This window comes from Mangifera indica, chromosome 12, assembly GCF_011075055.1.
Source record: "Mangifera indica cultivar Alphonso chromosome 12, CATAS_Mindica_2.1, whole genome shotgun sequence".
NCBI classification, from domain to species: Eukaryota; Viridiplantae; Streptophyta; class Magnoliopsida; order Sapindales; family Anacardiaceae; genus Mangifera; species Mangifera indica.
In genome coordinates, this window is record NC_058148.1 from 11,150,527 (window position 1) to 11,166,972 (window position 16,446).

General features: G+C 32.1%; 4 protein-coding genes across 13 annotated transcripts; 3 read left to right on the top strand and 1 right to left on the bottom strand.

Moving 5' to 3' along the window:
• The first annotated feature begins 865 nt into the window (after positions 1–865).
• Positions 866–4,088, top strand: LOC123192468 (GPI mannosyltransferase 1-like). Of its 8 annotated transcripts, none has more exons than XM_044605033.1 (6): positions 878–1,125; positions 2,192–2,289; positions 2,356–2,463; positions 2,679–2,758; positions 3,421–3,489; positions 3,687–4,088. In XM_044605033.1, the coding sequence occupies exons 2-6, from the start codon at positions 2,268–2,270 to the stop codon at positions 4,002–4,004; spliced, it is 597 nt and encodes a 198-aa protein (XP_044460968.1). In that variant the 5' UTR covers positions 878–1,125; positions 2,192–2,267; the 3' UTR covers positions 4,005–4,088. The 8 variants fall into 8 exon arrangements, 3 of the variants coding, with proteins under 3 accessions (XP_044460968.1, XP_044460967.1, XP_044460969.1); XM_044605032.1 differs by having other exon boundaries at positions 878–1,098; XM_044605034.1 differs by having other exon boundaries at positions 881–1,098; positions 2,679–2,725.
• A 1,693-nt stretch (positions 4,089–5,781) lies between these two features.
• On the top strand, positions 5,782–9,073 carry LOC123193700 (protein LNK3-like). 3 transcript variants are annotated; one of them, XM_044606779.1, is made up of 6 exons: positions 5,782–5,939; positions 6,584–6,959; positions 7,453–7,705; positions 7,902–8,015; positions 8,117–8,259; positions 8,536–9,073. In XM_044606779.1, the coding sequence occupies exons 2-6, from the start codon at positions 6,592–6,594 to the stop codon at positions 8,546–8,548; spliced, it is 891 nt and encodes a 296-aa protein (XP_044462714.1). In that variant the 5' UTR covers positions 5,782–5,939; positions 6,584–6,591; the 3' UTR covers positions 8,549–9,073. The 3 variants fall into 3 exon arrangements, with proteins under 3 accessions (XP_044462714.1, XP_044462712.1, XP_044462713.1); XM_044606777.1 differs by having other exon boundaries at positions 5,783–5,939; positions 8,566–9,073; XM_044606778.1 differs by having other exon boundaries at positions 5,797–5,973; positions 8,566–9,073.
• A 3,485-nt stretch (positions 9,074–12,558) lies between these two features.
• Positions 12,559–13,375, top strand: LOC123193733 (protein MIZU-KUSSEI 1). The gene has a single exon (XM_044606817.1). The coding sequence runs from the start codon at positions 12,607–12,609 to the stop codon at positions 13,297–13,299; it is 693 nt and encodes a 230-aa protein (XP_044462752.1). The 5' UTR covers positions 12,559–12,606; the 3' UTR covers positions 13,300–13,375.
• A 1,584-nt stretch (positions 13,376–14,959) lies between these two features.
• LOC123192338 (cytosolic sulfotransferase 15-like) lies at positions 14,960–16,252 on the bottom strand. The gene has a single exon (XM_044604856.1). The coding sequence runs from the start codon at positions 16,178–16,180 to the stop codon at positions 15,125–15,127; it is 1,056 nt and encodes a 351-aa protein (XP_044460791.1). The 5' UTR covers positions 16,181–16,252; the 3' UTR covers positions 14,960–15,124.
• Between the last annotated feature and the right edge of the window lie 194 nt (positions 16,253–16,446).

Genomic DNA, 16,446 nt, shown 5'->3' on the forward strand with positions numbered 1-16,446 from the left:
TTCGGTGACATTGGCTATCCCTCCCTATTGATCACTTTATAGCCACCGGTGTAGGCTATTTCCTCCGACGAAGACGAAATCATCTTTGTCGGATTGTCTTCATCGGGGACAAAGACAATTTCATCTTCGTCAGAGGAAATACCTACGCTGGTGGCTGGAAAGTGATTGACAGGGAAAGTTGCGCTGGGAGGGAGAGCCAACGCCACTGGAGACGACCATCTCCGGCAACTCCAACCATGGTTTGCAAACCCTAAGGGGAAAATTTTGATTTTTCAAACTTTAGATGGGAGGGAATTGTGAGATTTTAAAGCTGAAGGGGGCCAAATTAATAAAACTTAAGTTTTTTATTAAAAGACGATTTTATCCTTAACCCAAACTGAGATTTTTAACAAATTGGTGAGATTTTAGGTTTTTCAAACCTCATAGGTGTATCTCTACGATAACACTTAAACTTTGGTGGGAAATAGTCATTTGGCCAATAATAAAACTTTAGTTTTTTTTGTTAAAAGACGATTTTATCCTTAATCCTAACTGAGATTTTTAACGAATGGGTGGGATTTTAGGTTTTTCAAACCTCATTGGTGCATTAGGCGATATCACTTAAACTTGGGTGGGAACTAGTTATTTGGCCTTCGTTTTTTCGTGTAAGTTGTTGTGATCGTCTGCGGCCAAGCTTGTTGTAAGATCTGTTTTAATTCCTATTCTCGGTTCGATCCACACTTTATAGTAAAGATGGTTTGATCTGTTCACTTCTTTTACACCAAATACTGATTATTCGTTCTCGAAAAATTTAATTTATATTTACGAAAATGTAATCAATAATTAACTACTATTGTATAAATAGAATTTAAAATTAATTTTTTATTCAAAGCCAGAATAAAAATCAAACGGCGCACCAATGTGGGGAGCAAATTGTAGTTTAAGAGACCTGAGGGGGAAATGCAATTTGGGTTAAAAAGAGAATCCATGGTTTCTTCCCTTTGTTCACAGGAGAGAATGCATGCAAGCAAACTAGACAACAACTAACCGACTAATCTTCATCTCCGTCGTCTGCCATTCTCCGTATCCTGTAGTCTCTGCGTCAACCAAAAACCTTCAGTAAGTTTACCGAAAAACTTCAACTTTGTAAGTTGTCTCCGCTTTTCAGTATAATTGAATTTCTGTCACTAATTGCATAATTTATATATCTTTTGCTTGTGTTTATGTAAGATTACTCATTTCAAAAAATTTTGAATTTTGTGTTCGTGATTTGTGACATTTGTTCCGATTATGTTATCAAATTAATTTTGTTTTGCTTGTGATGTGTGATGAGCACTGAAATTAGATTGTTCGCTTGCTTATTAGTGTGAGATTTATTTTATTCTATATATCTCTAATAATTGCCTGTGCCTTATGAAAGCTGTGGCTCGAGAGGTTTCAATTTCTGATATAAATATGGTGCAGCTGAGAGAGCATGAGTGAAACCTACTTAACTGTCATTGCTCTTTGTTATTATGCGTTTATGGGTTGAATAATTGACTGAATCTAATTGCTTTATAGTGAACGTGCTATATAGTATTTGGATTCTATTTCTCATGTTTTCAAATGCAAAAATAAAGGGAAACTTTTGCTTAGCTAAAACGTTTAGGAAAAAAATATGAAATTAATTTTACCCCAAATTGACAATCAATACTAGATGCAATGCGCGGTAAAGAGTCCAGATTTATCATAGTTTTATATATATATATATATTCTTTGTTAAAAAAGTGAAAAAAAGAAGAAATTTTTTTGTTAGACATCTCTTATTGGTTATTTGATTGCTTCAGTGTTTGTGAAATGACTTGACGATGTGGGAAAAGTTCAAGTCGAATTGTTTAACTCTAATTTATGTTTTGATAATTTGGGATTCCTATTTTATCAAAATTTGCTTTTTTACTTTCTTTTTTGTTTTTTTCATTCTAATTAGAATCTCATTATTTATCTATAAATTGGGTTGTTCATCTCACAAGTTTTCATCGTTGATTAATGAAAATTCAGAAAATTTCTGCAAAAATTGTTTAATCTTGATGATAATATAGTCGATGTAACACATTGAAACTGGAATGGGACTATATTTTATTATATTTTATTTTTTATATTAAGTGAACTATTTTGAAACTAAAGACGTTACATGACTCAAAAGCTTTATCTCTTTGTCTTTCTTCTCTTTCAGCAATGATTGGAACAAATATTTGTTCCTTGCTTGGACTGTCAGCCCTTTTACATGTCATTTTAATTATCTATGGGGAATGGCAAGACTCTCATATGGAGGTCAGATATATGGATGTTGATTAATTTCTTTTTTCTGATGCTGCTTCCTTACTAGCTTCTGGACAGTCGCCATAAAAGAGAACAACATACCAGTATTTTCTTTGCTGGCATATTTGCTCGTGCCAAATTCAATCATTCATCACTCTTGGGGGAATTTTCTATTCTCGGTTTCAGGTGTGGAAAGTTCATTACCTTTGATGTAAAAATTGAATTTCCTAATGTAGTGAAATTATATTTGAAATTGTCTATCCTTGCTGAAAATTTTAATGCATATGAAAATTACTACAATATTCTCTTCGGGATCTTTTCTCTTTTTTTCTTGTTTCTTTTGAGTGCATGCCTATTTGAAAAATGTGCCTAAAGAAAGTTAAATGTGCATTCCATAACAGATTTGCTTGTGGGTTGTTTTATCCATTCTATATTGAAGCTTCAAAAGGTACGTGAGGATATTTGCAAGTATTCTGTAATGGTATGGCTCTTCAATCCATTTACCTTCACCATTGGAACTCATGGGAACTGCAAGCCCATTGTTCATGCTATGATTTTGTGGATCATTATCTGTCTTATTAACGGTATATTTCTACTGCCATATTTTTACTTCCAAAGTAGATAGAGTAGCTATGCTTTTCTGTTTTAATTTTATAAAGTTCTCAGTATGTTGACAAGCATAATGTCCTCATATTGACGTCTCAACCATGGGTTCTTGATGCTTGGAAAATATATTTGCAAGTTTGAGACATCTACATCAGGGGCAAACTCTTTGAAGTGTTGTTTGATAAAAGTAAAAAATATAGGAATGAAAAATATAGGGCTGAATTATTTGTTCTGAAACTGCAATATTGAAATTTTCAAGGAGAAAGCAAACTAGTATTTATTAAGTTATGCACTTATTTGCTCTTAATTATTTGATGAATACACAGATAAAAAGTGCTGTTTGCTCTTAATTGTACTGCACTTTTCTTCTATTTGTATAGATGGGAGTTCTTATGTGAGGCACTACTATACCATCTTACTCGTACTAATCCAAGACACAATTTTGCAATTTATTTTTATCACATATATCTCCAATATGAACGTGAATTCTCAGTGGTGGAAAAGCTCATCTCCTTTCTGCCTCATTGCGTTGTACAGATGGCTCTGATTTTCAGATTTGCTCTGGACCTCCCATTTTGCCTTTTTCTGCAATTTTCAGAGAATAAGGTTTGTTAATAAATAAATGCAATCTTATGAAACCTTAAGATATGCATTTGCCTTGAAGGATTTATGGATATCACTCTGTGGTAAGCCATCCTATCACATACAATCTTTACTTTATGTTGGAATCATATCTTCTTTATATTCACATGCTTATGTTTTGGTAATTTTGACACGCCTGCTGAATTTATTTTCTTTAACAGGTGATAAACGGGACAATACTTTGTTTGGTTCTTTTGCTTGCTGCCTCTGATATTGCCATGGAGCAAAATGAATCTCAAGTGGGAAGGCTGAAATTGCATTCTTGTGTGGACTGGGGGGCTCAAACTCACTGGTTGCTGGGGGGTTATTTGCTCGAATGTCAGGGCAAGACCGTCGTCTTAAATCTCTGGGTTGCAAGCATGGTGTTTCTGGCTGCCAATACATTCATCCTCGTCATGATTATTCGACGGCATAATTACTCTCTGGTATTCGAGCAGCTTGAAGCTCCAACTTGGAAGAATGCAGTGAAACTTAAGTGAGGGAGTGAGTCCTATCATCTTGAACTTTTGGGGCCGAAGTTGAACTAGTTTTTGATGGAAGAAATTATTTAGCATTTCTTGCCTGGGTTTACTTCTTAATGATCTCACAAACCTTAGAATAAGGAATAGTTTTAACAGCAGCATCAATCTAATTCTAAATGGCTTTTCATCAAATAACAGCCAAATTCAACTCAAAAAGTGTTAGATTCATAAGCAGATTTCATAAAATTTGGAAAACTTAAAGTGAAATACCAAAAACTCATAAATAAACTTCAAAATAAACTATTAAATCACTTAATGTTAACCAGCCGAAAGCTGGTTTTTAGTGAAATTTTAAGAATAATTTGAATGAATTTTGATCATTGGTAAGAGAATAGGGTCTTATTAGGCACAATAACCTCTTTTAGATGTATAAATTATATTTTTTTTATTATATCCGTGTTTGTGGGGCTAACTAAATCTTACAGACCTGCAATTTTGGCTAATTTTAAAAACTTTTTTAATTTTATTAGGGTAATGAAAAAACCCTCCAAACTGTGGTAATTAAATCTTTTTTAGGAAATATTTATTAGTTAATTTCAAATGATAATTTGAGTGAAAAAAAAAGATTTTATATATAAAAAATATAAATTAAAATATTTTTTAATGATATATTAAAATCAAATTCTTAATTCATTAAACTTGAGATTTATCCTGTGAAATGAGGATCAAATTAGGGTTAAATTCCCCTTATCCAAAAGGGAAAAAAAAAATCTATTGGTTGATCGGAACGTGACTTGCACGTACAGCATAGGTAACTCGGGCAAAAAACACCTTCACTTTGTTCAGTTTATTTGGCGGTTCTCATTTTTGACTTCGTTTACAATCAAAGAGGAATCCAGAACTCCTAAGTTGCCTTATATTCACGCCACGTGGAAAACAAATTCCCGCCTCTCATGCCACGTATCCATATCATCAAAATCTTCTACCTTTCACAGTCCTCAACGTGTCATCTCACTATTACCAAATTAGACATGTACATTTTAAACGCTCACTAACCTCTTGGTCCTTCAGGTAACATTCAAATACTTTCAAGGTAACACCTTTTTAACTTCTTTTTTTTTTCGCCTGAGAATCTTAGATGCCTCTAATTTTTCCTTATGTAAATAAAATTAAAATCAATAAAAATAAAAAAATGAACAACTTCTAATTGACAATTCTTGTAAAATAAATTAAAGGAAAAATTAAAAAAAAACACCTAACAAGGATTTAAATAATATTTTCACATAATATTAAATCTCATTTTCTTGTAAGGTTAGAAATTTTGATCTTCGTTTTTATGTAAATGAAATTAAATATTAATAAAGTTACAAAAAAATATGACAGACCGCTAACTTCAAAATTCAGTAAAAATTACAAATAATATTTAATTAATAAAGATTAACGGTATTTTAGATATAGAAAATTTTTAGAAAGCTTAAACCTGATAAGGACCTGAATGTTACTTCCAGATTCTACTGGAGCTTATGTTACTTTAGCCTTACCTCAGGGACCCAAAAAACTTGTTCCAAGATAACTACAGGGGTATTATCGGAAAATTATATTCGTGGTCCACCCGAGTTGATCTCCTTACAAGATTTCAAAGTAAGTGGGGCCCTTGAGCCACGTGGAGCCATGAGAGTCCAGTTTTAGATGGAGTAATTTAAACCACTAATTTAGCCATCAATTTTCAGCCACAAATTTTATAGAAAGCAGTTTTCTCTCGATAGACTTTGACTCAATTTCACTTATGAATATTTTAACTAATAATTAAATGTATATGAAGCCTTTTTCAGCTTGAAGATAGACATCAACTTAGTTCAAATCCTGTCTAATTTCTTAAGCTAACAGAAATCCTTCTAAATTGTCAGTTCTTCTCATCTGGGTCTGAGTTATATTTTGTGAATCAGAATCTAGGTCTGCTTCTTTTTCCCTGTTAACTAACCACAAGGTTCCTTTTTTTTTTTTTTCCAAATTGATTTTGTTATTTTTCACTGTTTTATTTCATGTATAATGATAAAACTATTGATTCATGATTTATGATTTGGTGTCTTAGCTAGAACTTTGAATTCTGTGTAATATTTTTTTACTTTTTGAGATGTTTTATATGTTGTTATACGGAAAAAAAAAATCTAACAAAAGGAATTTAACTTGAGTTTATGGAACTGGTTCAGTAATATGATAGATAGTCTGATTGATATGTAAAAGCTATGAGTAAAGGTTTAATAAGATTCTTCCTGCAAATTGATATGAAGTTACTGTTTTGTTAGCATTCTGTTTTTATTTTTTATATTTATAATTTCGTTTGTTTGATTCTTGGAACTTAATCCAGATTTTGTTATTGTAAGTAATATCATATTGGAACTTAATCTTTTCTTGAATTTTGTTTAGCGTGATTTTAAATCTAATTGGAATTTGGCTTTTGAATTGAGGCAATTCCCGATTCAGCAAAAACTGAGAGAAAAAAAAAAAAAAAAAGCAGCAGGAGAAACTTTAGATCTAGGGTCTTCATTTGTATTTTTTTTTTTATACTGTGTGATATGTTGATTGTTTTTGTCCAGATAATCTGATGGAGTGCTATCCCGGAAGTGTTATGGATGATCTTGTTGTTCCCAAGGATCATGATTTGTCTGACAGGCTTCCATCATCTCCAGAAATCTGGTCAAAATGGGGAGCTTATTCCCCTGGAAGTTCATTGTTTCCTAACAAATTCTTTAATACTGATATGGATGTGACTGAGGAAGAGTTCAACTTCAACGGTTTTTGTAACGAAGTTGAGATGGATATTGCAGTCCAAGATAAAGATCATTACAGTGGTTCCAGTGTCTGTGGAGGATCATTAGAGGAGTCTCTGCAAAGGACATCACTGTCATGCAGCCGGACAGATGATGAGCTTGATCCACTTGCGGGGATTGAACAATTGGATGACATATTCTTGTACAGCGTAACTTCTGGGATTAAGATACTTGATTTAACACCTGTAGGAATCATATAGTTTTGCAAATTTTTAGGTTGTACATATAGTACACAGCATGCTGAAACACCCTGTGGAAATTAAATGCTCTAAAATGCTTGTGTGCTCTATTAGAGTGTACACTTCTACTGGGTTCAGGAAAGAAATTTGCAGGCAGCAGGACAATGGTATAGTATTTTGAATCTATTGTCTCCTGCAAGAGTTCTTTTGCCATTAGTTTTGGTTAGGACACTCACTTCCTTTGTTATGACGTCTTCTAGATGGCTATTTTGTTCCTGAAATACTATATAGAACACAATAGAGCCAAATTATCTTCGCGGAGTAATACTGAGCACAGTAGAGCCAATTAATATCCACAAGATGTCTAAGTATACCTGACATTTTAGTGTTTCATTTTATTCAGTTGAACATATATTTCTATTTCTTAGTCTCACTTCTTGTTTTTCCTTTTGGCAGGAGTTCCTTGCTTGCCGATCAGCCCTGGGATGAAGATATCCACAAGTTGTTTGGTGTGTTGCCTGATAATAATCACTTGACTGACATGACTTTAGATTCAAAAAGTGCTTCTAGTGACAAACATAGTATAGGAAGCTCCAAGTATCTACAAACACACGCATTCTCTCCATCCATGGATTGGGAGGAGGAAGAAGTTGATGCGTCTCCATTTATTCCCTGCAACTCCAAGCAGAAACATTTCCGACCGCTGAAGGTGAGCTACCCTTTGTGCTTATTAAATTTGGAAGTGACAACACATTTGGTAGCAGTGGGTTCTTAGGCTGGACCAGAGTTCTAGTTCTCTAGTGGGAATCACAAGGGCTGCAAACAAGTTGATACTTAAAAGTTTTAAATCTTGCACTTATACAACTTAAAATCTTTGGAACTTATCATGGTAATTTTTTGTTAAGGCAACGGCCAAATGCCAAGTGCCTTCAGAGGAGTACGCTGCAAATGGACTTGTTGCAGACAAAACATCACCTGAAGAATCGGTGCTGCAGGAGCTCAGAATGGTGACGGAACAGGTGAAATAACAGGACTCAGAAGGCTGGGAATCACATTGATATAATATTTTATAACATTAAACACTATGTTTGCTAATTTTTCTGCATTTTGATATGTTTAGATGACTGATAAGACACGAATTTGCTTTCGTGATGCCTTGTACCGGCTTGCTGAGAGCACAAAACAACATGTGATAATATTGAGGCAGGGTGGTGACTTCACGGCAGAAACTCCTCCTGGTGCAGCTCGTGATACACATATAAGGTATTATGTGCGCTTATGCTTCTTGTTAAGTTTTGTGGTATTAATCCTTCAACAACTTTTTGTTGAAGTTATTTCAATTCATTCCATTGGAAATATATTCAGTCGAAACTTGAACAGTCTGATCACAACCTCGGTTGTCAGTTCTTGCAGTGTAAACAAGCCAGTCATCTGCAATATAGGACAGGACTCCTGACTGCCCTTAATATTTTTTCATATTTATAGGAGCCCAGAAGATTTGATATTTGTTTCAATTACTTCTAATTGATTCTATGCCAGATTAAAGTATTAAAACTGTTCAATGATCAGGTCTACAGAAAAGCAAGCAATGGAATCAAAAACCAATGTCATTGACAGAACCATTGCAAATCTCATGTTCTGTGAGATGGACTTGAATATACAACGCACTCTTGCTGCAGAAGAAATAAACACAAAGCAAGAAGTAATCAGCATGGCAGGATCACAAAACCACCACTCTAATCAGCCTCACATTCGTCATTTCTGTCAAGCCATGTTGGCCGGTGAAGGCTACGAGGTTGAAGTTCCAACGCTTAGTTAGAAACACCAACAGATTGCGCCAACAAAATTTCTGGATGACTTCTTGAAAACCCCGAGTGAAAGATGCCATTATATTGGAAGAAATAAATACTTAAGTTTATAAAATTCTGAAACTTTGTTCTGTACTATTATTGTACATGCACATATTTTAGGTCTGAGGATTCAAGCTGCATCAGCTCAGCTCAGTTTTGATTTGTGTTTACATAAGTTTGTAAAAAATACATAATATGTGTAATATTATGTTCTGTTTGATTGTAAAGCAGTTTCTTAGGTATGATTCTTTTAGTATTATAATTATTTGAGTTGAATCTCCATAGCCGCTTAGTCTGAAACTTGCCCCTGTTGTGGCAAATAAATATTTAAATAAATTTTTATTCTGAAATTAATATTTATAATATAGAAACATATCACATTGACATTTAGATTTTAGAAATCTAAGAGTTGTTGGTGTCACGTTGAATTGAGATTGAGAAAATTATATTATGAATATCCCATTCAGAAAACTTAAAAAAAAAAAAAAATTTCAATTCCTCGCTCATCTTCTCGAAATTCTTTTAAAAATAATACTAATTGTTCTTTAAAATTAAAAGCCTAGTCACAAGCAATGAGTACAGCAAAAGGGTTCTTTCCTTTATTCTTTTTTTTTTTAATTAAATAAATAATTTAATTGTGGTAGACATTGACTTTATGATTTCCTATAATAACAAGGTGACAAAAGTCACTACATTTCTTTTTGGCCAAAGGACTATTTCCCACCCAAGGTATGCGCATTTCGCAAGTTTCCCCTGTTAACTTTGAAAATCTTATTTATCCACCCGTGTACGGTTAAAACTAATAGTTTCAAAGGTAAAATCATCATATTGTCTGTATTATAAAAAATAAACTTAAATTCGATTTAATTTTTTTCTTCTAAACTCTAAAAACTAACAATTTTTCTCAACCCAAGTTTTAAAAAACAGCATTTTTCCCCTTAGGATTTTCGATTTTTCAACGTCATTTTTTCCTCCCCAGCGTGGTCTCCTTCGGGCGGCTCTCTTGGAAGCGGTCTTCGTCGATGACTGCTCCCAAGAGAGCTATCGAAAGAAGACTATGCCAGAGAGAAAGAGTCGTCGCTTGGAGGTCGTCAGAGAGGAAAAAATGACACCGAAAAATTGAATATAAAAACTGGAAACCCTAGGGGGAAAAATATTATTTTTTAAAACTTGGGTTAGGGTGAAATGATTAATTTTTAAGGTTTAAGGAGGGAAAATAATATAACTAATGAATTCAGTTAATTTTAATAGCTCATAGATAGATAAATGAGATTTTCAAAATTAACAAAAGAAAACTTGAGAAACGCGCATATTTTGGGTGGGAAATAGTCCTTCGGCTTTTCTTTTTTGTTTAAACTATTTCTAATAACATTTTATTTTATTTTATTATACTTGTTAAGGTCAAATCAAATGGAATATATATATATATATATATATATATATATATATATATCTTAGTTTGCTCATAAGAGTAGACTTATTAGAGCGAGAGCATTGAGTGAGAAAAGAGTAATTTTATGTGTATAATTTTTATATATAAGTAACGATATATTATCATATAATTAAATAATTAAAAATTAAAAATAAAATAACATTCAATTACATAGTATTGTTCCATGCAAAAATTTAGTTAGTACACTTTAAATTAAGTCCTCCAAGAAAAAAATTAATAAGTTTTGTTATTATTTGAGGTTCCAAATAGGACTAAATGGATTATTTTGGGCAAAATTAAATTTTATGATTTACAAAAAGAAAAATTGTTGTTTATGATAGATATAAACATATATTGTACATTAGATATATAAAATTAATACTTTGAAAATAAGATAAAATTCTAGCAAAATAATTATATACATATCAAATATAATAATATAAGAAATATATTTAAAAAAATCATTGTAACCATTATTTTTATACATGTTACTTATTTTTATTTTGGTTAGAGAATGCAATAATAAAATTATATATATACTTGTATACATACTTATATTTTATAAGTATATTCCTATTCTACAAATAATATGAAAATATTTCTAGATTTGTTCAAATTGTTTTCTCTTTTAGTAAAAGTATAATCGGTATCTCGACTTGAGATTTTTTTTCTTATGAAATACCAGATAAAAATTATTTAATCACTAATTACTTAATAAGATATCTTAGTTCTACGAGCCTCCTTCGTAAGACTAAAGATGATTGTAAAACATATATTATAAATACTTTGTATACTTTTTTTTTTTTCTCTCACCAAGACTGAGACTAGATCCCTAGTCACAATACAAAAACAAAGCCTTGTATTTTATTTCATTTCAAATTAAAGAGTGTAGACATTTAAAAGAGAGCGACACAAGTCAACAAAACTTTATTTTCCCCTGTTTTCTTTTAAATTCTAATTAGTCAGAAGATTGTATTATATTTGCTTGTTAATGGTCAAATTAAATTTCTATTATCTGACCTTTTCCACCTGTCTTTATTGTATAAGACTTTTGAATTTTGATGGCATCAAAGTTATATTTAAAGTATGAGATGGCAATGAAGCAGGGACAAATCTCAGGAGGTCGCCTCACCCTCTTAAATTAAAAAAAATATGAATTCTCTTTTTTAAATATAAAAAATATATATTTTATATTTAAAAAATTATTATTTTAATAAATTTAAAATACTAAAATAATTCTTAAAATTTTATATTAACTTTTCTTAAATTTCATTAGAAAAAATATTAATTTTAAAGAAAGAAACAATAATGAGGAGATAATATTCAATTGTTATAAGTACCTTTTTTTAAAATAATTTTAACAATAAATTATTTATATTTTTATTAAAATTAAAAAATTTTATAATTTTAACAATAAAAAAATAGTTGTTAAAAATTTATTTTAACAACAAAAAAAATCTCATCGGCATTATTTTCGTCGTTAAAATTATTAACAACGAAAATAAAAGAAAATTTTCCCTCATTAAAACATTTTTTTTTAGTGTTTTACCATTTCTTAATTAACTTCTTATATTTTTACTTTCATCCAATTCTAACCCTTTTATATTACATCTCTTAATCTGCTGATATACCATAATGACAAATTAATTCTTAAAATAAATAATTTTCATCTTCATCGTTCAGCGTTCAGCTCCATGACTTGCCAAGACTACCACATAAAAGGTTCATTGTACTGGATATATGACCTAATTAATTCTTAGATGATGTGTTGAACGTAAACAATTGGATTCTGATTCAACCTTCAAGATTTTCAACCAAATGGGTCTGCTGTTAACTGTGAGCTTCTTCTAGTAATATAACAATTAAACAGCCAAATTATCCTCGGTAAGGTAAAATAATAGTAGAGTTCTGTTATTAATTAGAGATAATTATTTTCCTTTAATTTTTGGCAAGTGGCAACCGGTCACTTCATTAAAGGCGCAAGAAAGAGAGGTAGAGCTAGAGATAGCAAAAGAGTAGAGTTACCCATAAACCATATTTAGTTATATCAACTATCTTTAGTTAGCTTATTAGTTAATTTAGAAACATAATTAACAGTCACATTAACTTAATTAATTAATTTTAATTATAATAATAAAAAGTAATCAACTTCAACGTGCTTGCCACAACTAAATTTCTCCTTCATATGTGTGTGTGTGTGTCTATATATAATTTAACTCACCAATGCTCTCTCTTATTAACGAAAACAGGACATCAACACCGCCACCGCCACCACCAAATTCTCGACAGCCACGGCAGCCGCTCTTCTTGTCTACTACGCTCAACGTGATGGCACAAGCGGCAGCACCAAGCCCTCAATCCCCGAATGTGCCTATATTTTCTCTCCAACCTGCGAAAAAACGAGAGTTATCGACCTCGAAAAAGGTCATGCGACGGTTCCGTTCCGTTTTCCGATCCTTTCCAATCATCGCTCCCGCATGCAAGCTTCCCGTCTCACTCAACAGGACCGGTCTCCACGACAGCCATATCCATGGGACCCGCATAACCGGGACCATCTTTGGCTACCGAAAAGCTAGGGTTAACCTAGTTATTCAAGAAAACCCTACAGTCCTCCCCCTCCTTGTGCTCGAGCTAGCGATTCCGACTGGAAAGCTCTTGCAGGACATGGCATCGGGGATGGTTAGAATCGCCCTGGAAACCGAAAAGAAGCAAAACGACAAGACGAAGATCGTTGATGAACCAATATGGACGATGTATTGCAATGGAAGAAAATCAGGATATGGGGTGAAGCGGGAGCCAACTGAGGAGGATTTAGGGTTCATGCAAATGCTGCATGCGGTGTCGATGGGGGCCGGCGTTTTGCCGACTGACAGAAAGGACCATGCAGATGGGGAATTGTCTTACATGAGAGCACAATTTGAGCGAGTGATTGGGTCGAAAGATTCAGAGACTTACCATATGCAGTGTCCTGATGTTAATATTTCTGGTCCTGAACTAAGCATTTTCTTTGTAAGGATTTGAGGAAGAATTGGGATTTTGTGTGGAGTTATCAAGAGGGAAAGCTAAGAGAAAAATGTAAATAGAATACGAGATACATTGCCATGTACTTTTGTGTCAATCTTTTCATCCCTTTATTTATTTAGATTTTAATTAATTTCTGATCCACAAATTCTGACAGGGAATTTTTTTTGAACTTTCAAAACAAAAAAAAAAATTGACCATAAATTTAAAAACTGGATTTTCTAATTAGAATAAATAGGAAACTTTACCAACTTAGAATAAATAGGAGATAATCTAAATCTCAAAAATTAGGAAATGGAATTAAAAAAAAAAAAAAGACTATTCAAGTGCAAAAGGATAATTTTGGTATTTAGTGGGGTTTTAAAACAGATTATAAAAGATAAATAAGGTATACTTAGAAATAGGGGCTATGATATGATATATTATAAAGGGGCAAGAAAACACTTCACTAATGTGGGTAAGTTTGAAATCCAACCCAACCCAACCCAACCAAAGCAAACCCAAGAAGATCATTTGAGTTAAAGCCCACAAAAAGTTAATCATTTTTAATTGTGCGAATTAATATTGCTATATATTATTATGTGATTAAATTATTTTAAATTAAAAATAAAATAATACGAAATTATTAATTTTTAAATCTAGGGAAGGGAATATGATGAATTTTCAATTTTTAAAAATAATTTAAGCTAAATAATATTTTTATCTTTAATTTTAATAATAAATTTTAATAAAATAATAGATATATAAATTTTCAAAAATTAGTAAATATAAATTTGAGTTTTCACTAAACCTGGGTGGAAATAAGTCTTTTTGGCCTTATTAAATAGATATTCTATAAAGGATCTATAAGAATCATGAAACAGAACAATCTCTATCATATTGATATAGAACCAATTTTCGGTGACCGACCGTTAACGATAGAATAGATGTTAAGTGACCAATAGTCATTTCTATGGCTATCAGTTTGCTAATGGTCACTCTCATGGCCACTGTTTTACTTTGAAATTAAGTAAAGAGTTTTTCGGTTTGAACTTTTTTCTTTTTCTTTTACACAATTATAATTGACTTTCAAGTTTGAAGCCAATCCCATCCCACCTCCAAACGCCCCAGTAAGATTACATAATTTGATTTAAATCATAAAATCAAACTAAATTACTTAAAAAATATTATTTGGTTTGATTTAATTTAAGTTAGAAAATTTTAAATTCTTTTTTTTAGTTTTACTTGTAGTTTAGACAATTTTCACATCAAATTAAATTATAAACCATATTCTTTTAAAAATATATATAATTATATTTGAAAAAAGTTTAATAAATAATTAGAGTATATAATTTTTTATATTTATTTTTTACTTTCTTTATATATATATATATATATATATATATATATATTTATTTATTTTATAGGTTTGTATTATGTCCTAAAAAATTATAATTTTATTAATTTTATTAAATAATATATATTTAGTATATGATTTTAAGAAGTTTAAACTTTAATTCAAACTAAATTAAACCGTATTTTTTAATTTTAGTTTAATTTAAAATATAAAATTATTTAATTTAATTTAAAATTTTTTTAATTTTATTTTTCTTTTACTTCGTGAAAAACTCTCTTACCAAATCATGCGAACTACGTAAAAGAAAATTAAAAAAAAAAAATCTTTGACATAAAACAAACACATCACACTTTCACATAAAATCCTGATAGTACATCATTTGTATTTATTTTATACGAGGATTCTTTATTTGATGATAATACAGATGATGTATTGCCTCTGTTCGTCCTGACTCTTCCTACGATAACAATGGATTTTGCCTTAAACTTCCTAGGGGAAGAGCTTGAATGTGAGACCAGAGCCAGCCAACCTCTCCTCCATGATTTGAGAAAGCTGCTCCACCATTGACGGAGAAAGATAATTCACCCAATCTCCAACTTCACCTTTTCTAAACAAGTACTTATTCTCAAAGTTCTTGATCGATTTCCCCGTTTTATTCGCCTCCAAATTCTTCATTTTATCAAAGCAACACAATTTCGCTATCTCTTTAATCACCCCTTCTTGCTCCTCCTCCACAGAAAAAGGGCACCCCAAAAATTTCGCCAGCTCCTTCAAGTTTGAAACAATGTCTTCTCTCATCGCCTCATACTTCAAGAACAATACTGCCTTCGGATTCTTCAAGCTTTCATTCCAATACCCTAACATATGCTCCCAAAATGGACCAAACCCGATAATTCCATCGCAATACATTTTGAAAGCTTCCTCGATTTGAAATGGGGGGAGGGATTTTGGCCTCAAGTTGTTCACAAAATGCCATGAAGAGACGAAAGTATCAAGAGGGTTTCGGCATAGATAAACGATCTTCGGGCTGGCCTTTTTTATCGAATTTTGTTGCATCAACGAGTTGAATGGTATATGGGTGGCGAAAATTCGAGGGTCGGGGAGCCTTGAGAGGTCGGGGATTTGGTTATCTGAGTAAAGTTTGTACTCAAAGAAAGGCACAAGTTCATGAGGATTTGAGTGGAGTAAAGGGTGATTTTTTAAATTCTTAACGTCGAAATGTTTACGATTCATAATGCTAAAAACTAAACCTTTCAACCAAGTGGTACCTGATTTCGGTATTGTGGCTAAAATAACATCGGATTCTCGAGATATGAAGTGTTTTTGGAAAGAAATAATGGCTTGAATCTCCTTCGGCTGGCACCAAAAGCCTTGAAATTCATAAAGATATGGAGTTCGCCATCCCTTTTGTTTTGGAAGGGAAAGAAGCAAATTCTTACACTCTTGCGTTAAGAATTTCTCTTCTTCATCTTCAAGTTCTTTCGCAGCAACAAATTGGGTTCTTGTGTATACCATTGAAGTAGTAGTGATTGTAGAGCTCGGCATAGTGAATGTGTTTCTCCTGCTTTGTTATAATGTGAAGAAAATGAGAGAAATTGGCATGCAAGCTTAGGAGAAAAGACGCCATTTATATTGAGTTGGATTTTGATTTATTCGATCAGTGGGATAAGTTGGAAGAGTTGTCCCCAGTTTCACGTTTAGCACATGCATGAAAAAGGCAACACCGGGGCATTTTGGCACGTTTATTTTGCCTTTTATAGCTAAACAATCTCTGCCGGTTTCTATTTGGATAATGACTTGACAGTGGTCTG

Excerpts from the sequence above, each read along its gene's own strand:
- LOC123192468 (XM_044605033.1), top strand. The coding sequence starts at position 2,268 with ATGGCAAGACTCTCATATGGAG. Across the intron at positions 2,759-3,420 it reads TTTGCAAGTATTCTGTAATG|ATGGCTCTGATTTTCAGATT; the intron begins GTATGGCTCTTC and ends TGCGTTGTACAG. Across the intron at positions 3,490-3,686 it reads TGCAATTTTCAGAGAATAAG|GTGATAAACGGGACAATACT; the intron begins GTTTGTTAATAA and ends TTTCTTTAACAG.
- LOC123193733 (XM_044606817.1), top strand. The coding sequence starts at position 12,607 with ATGGCACAAGCGGCAGCACCAAGCCCTCAATCCCCGAATGTGCCTATA.
- LOC123193700 (XM_044606777.1), top strand. The coding sequence starts at position 6,592 with ATGGAGTGCTATCCCGGAAGTGTTATGGATGATCTTGTTGTTCCCAAG. Across the intron at positions 6,960-7,452 it reads CAATTGGATGACATATTCTT|GAGTTCCTTGCTTGCCGATC; the intron begins GTACAGCGTAAC and ends TCCTTTTGGCAG. Across the intron at positions 8,260-8,565 it reads GCTCGTGATACACATATAAG|GTCTACAGAAAAGCAAGCAA; the intron begins GTATTATGTGCG and ends TTCAATGATCAG.
- LOC123192338 (XM_044604856.1), bottom strand. The coding sequence starts at position 16,180 with ATGCCGAGCTCTACAATCACTACTACTTCAATGGTATACACAAGAACC.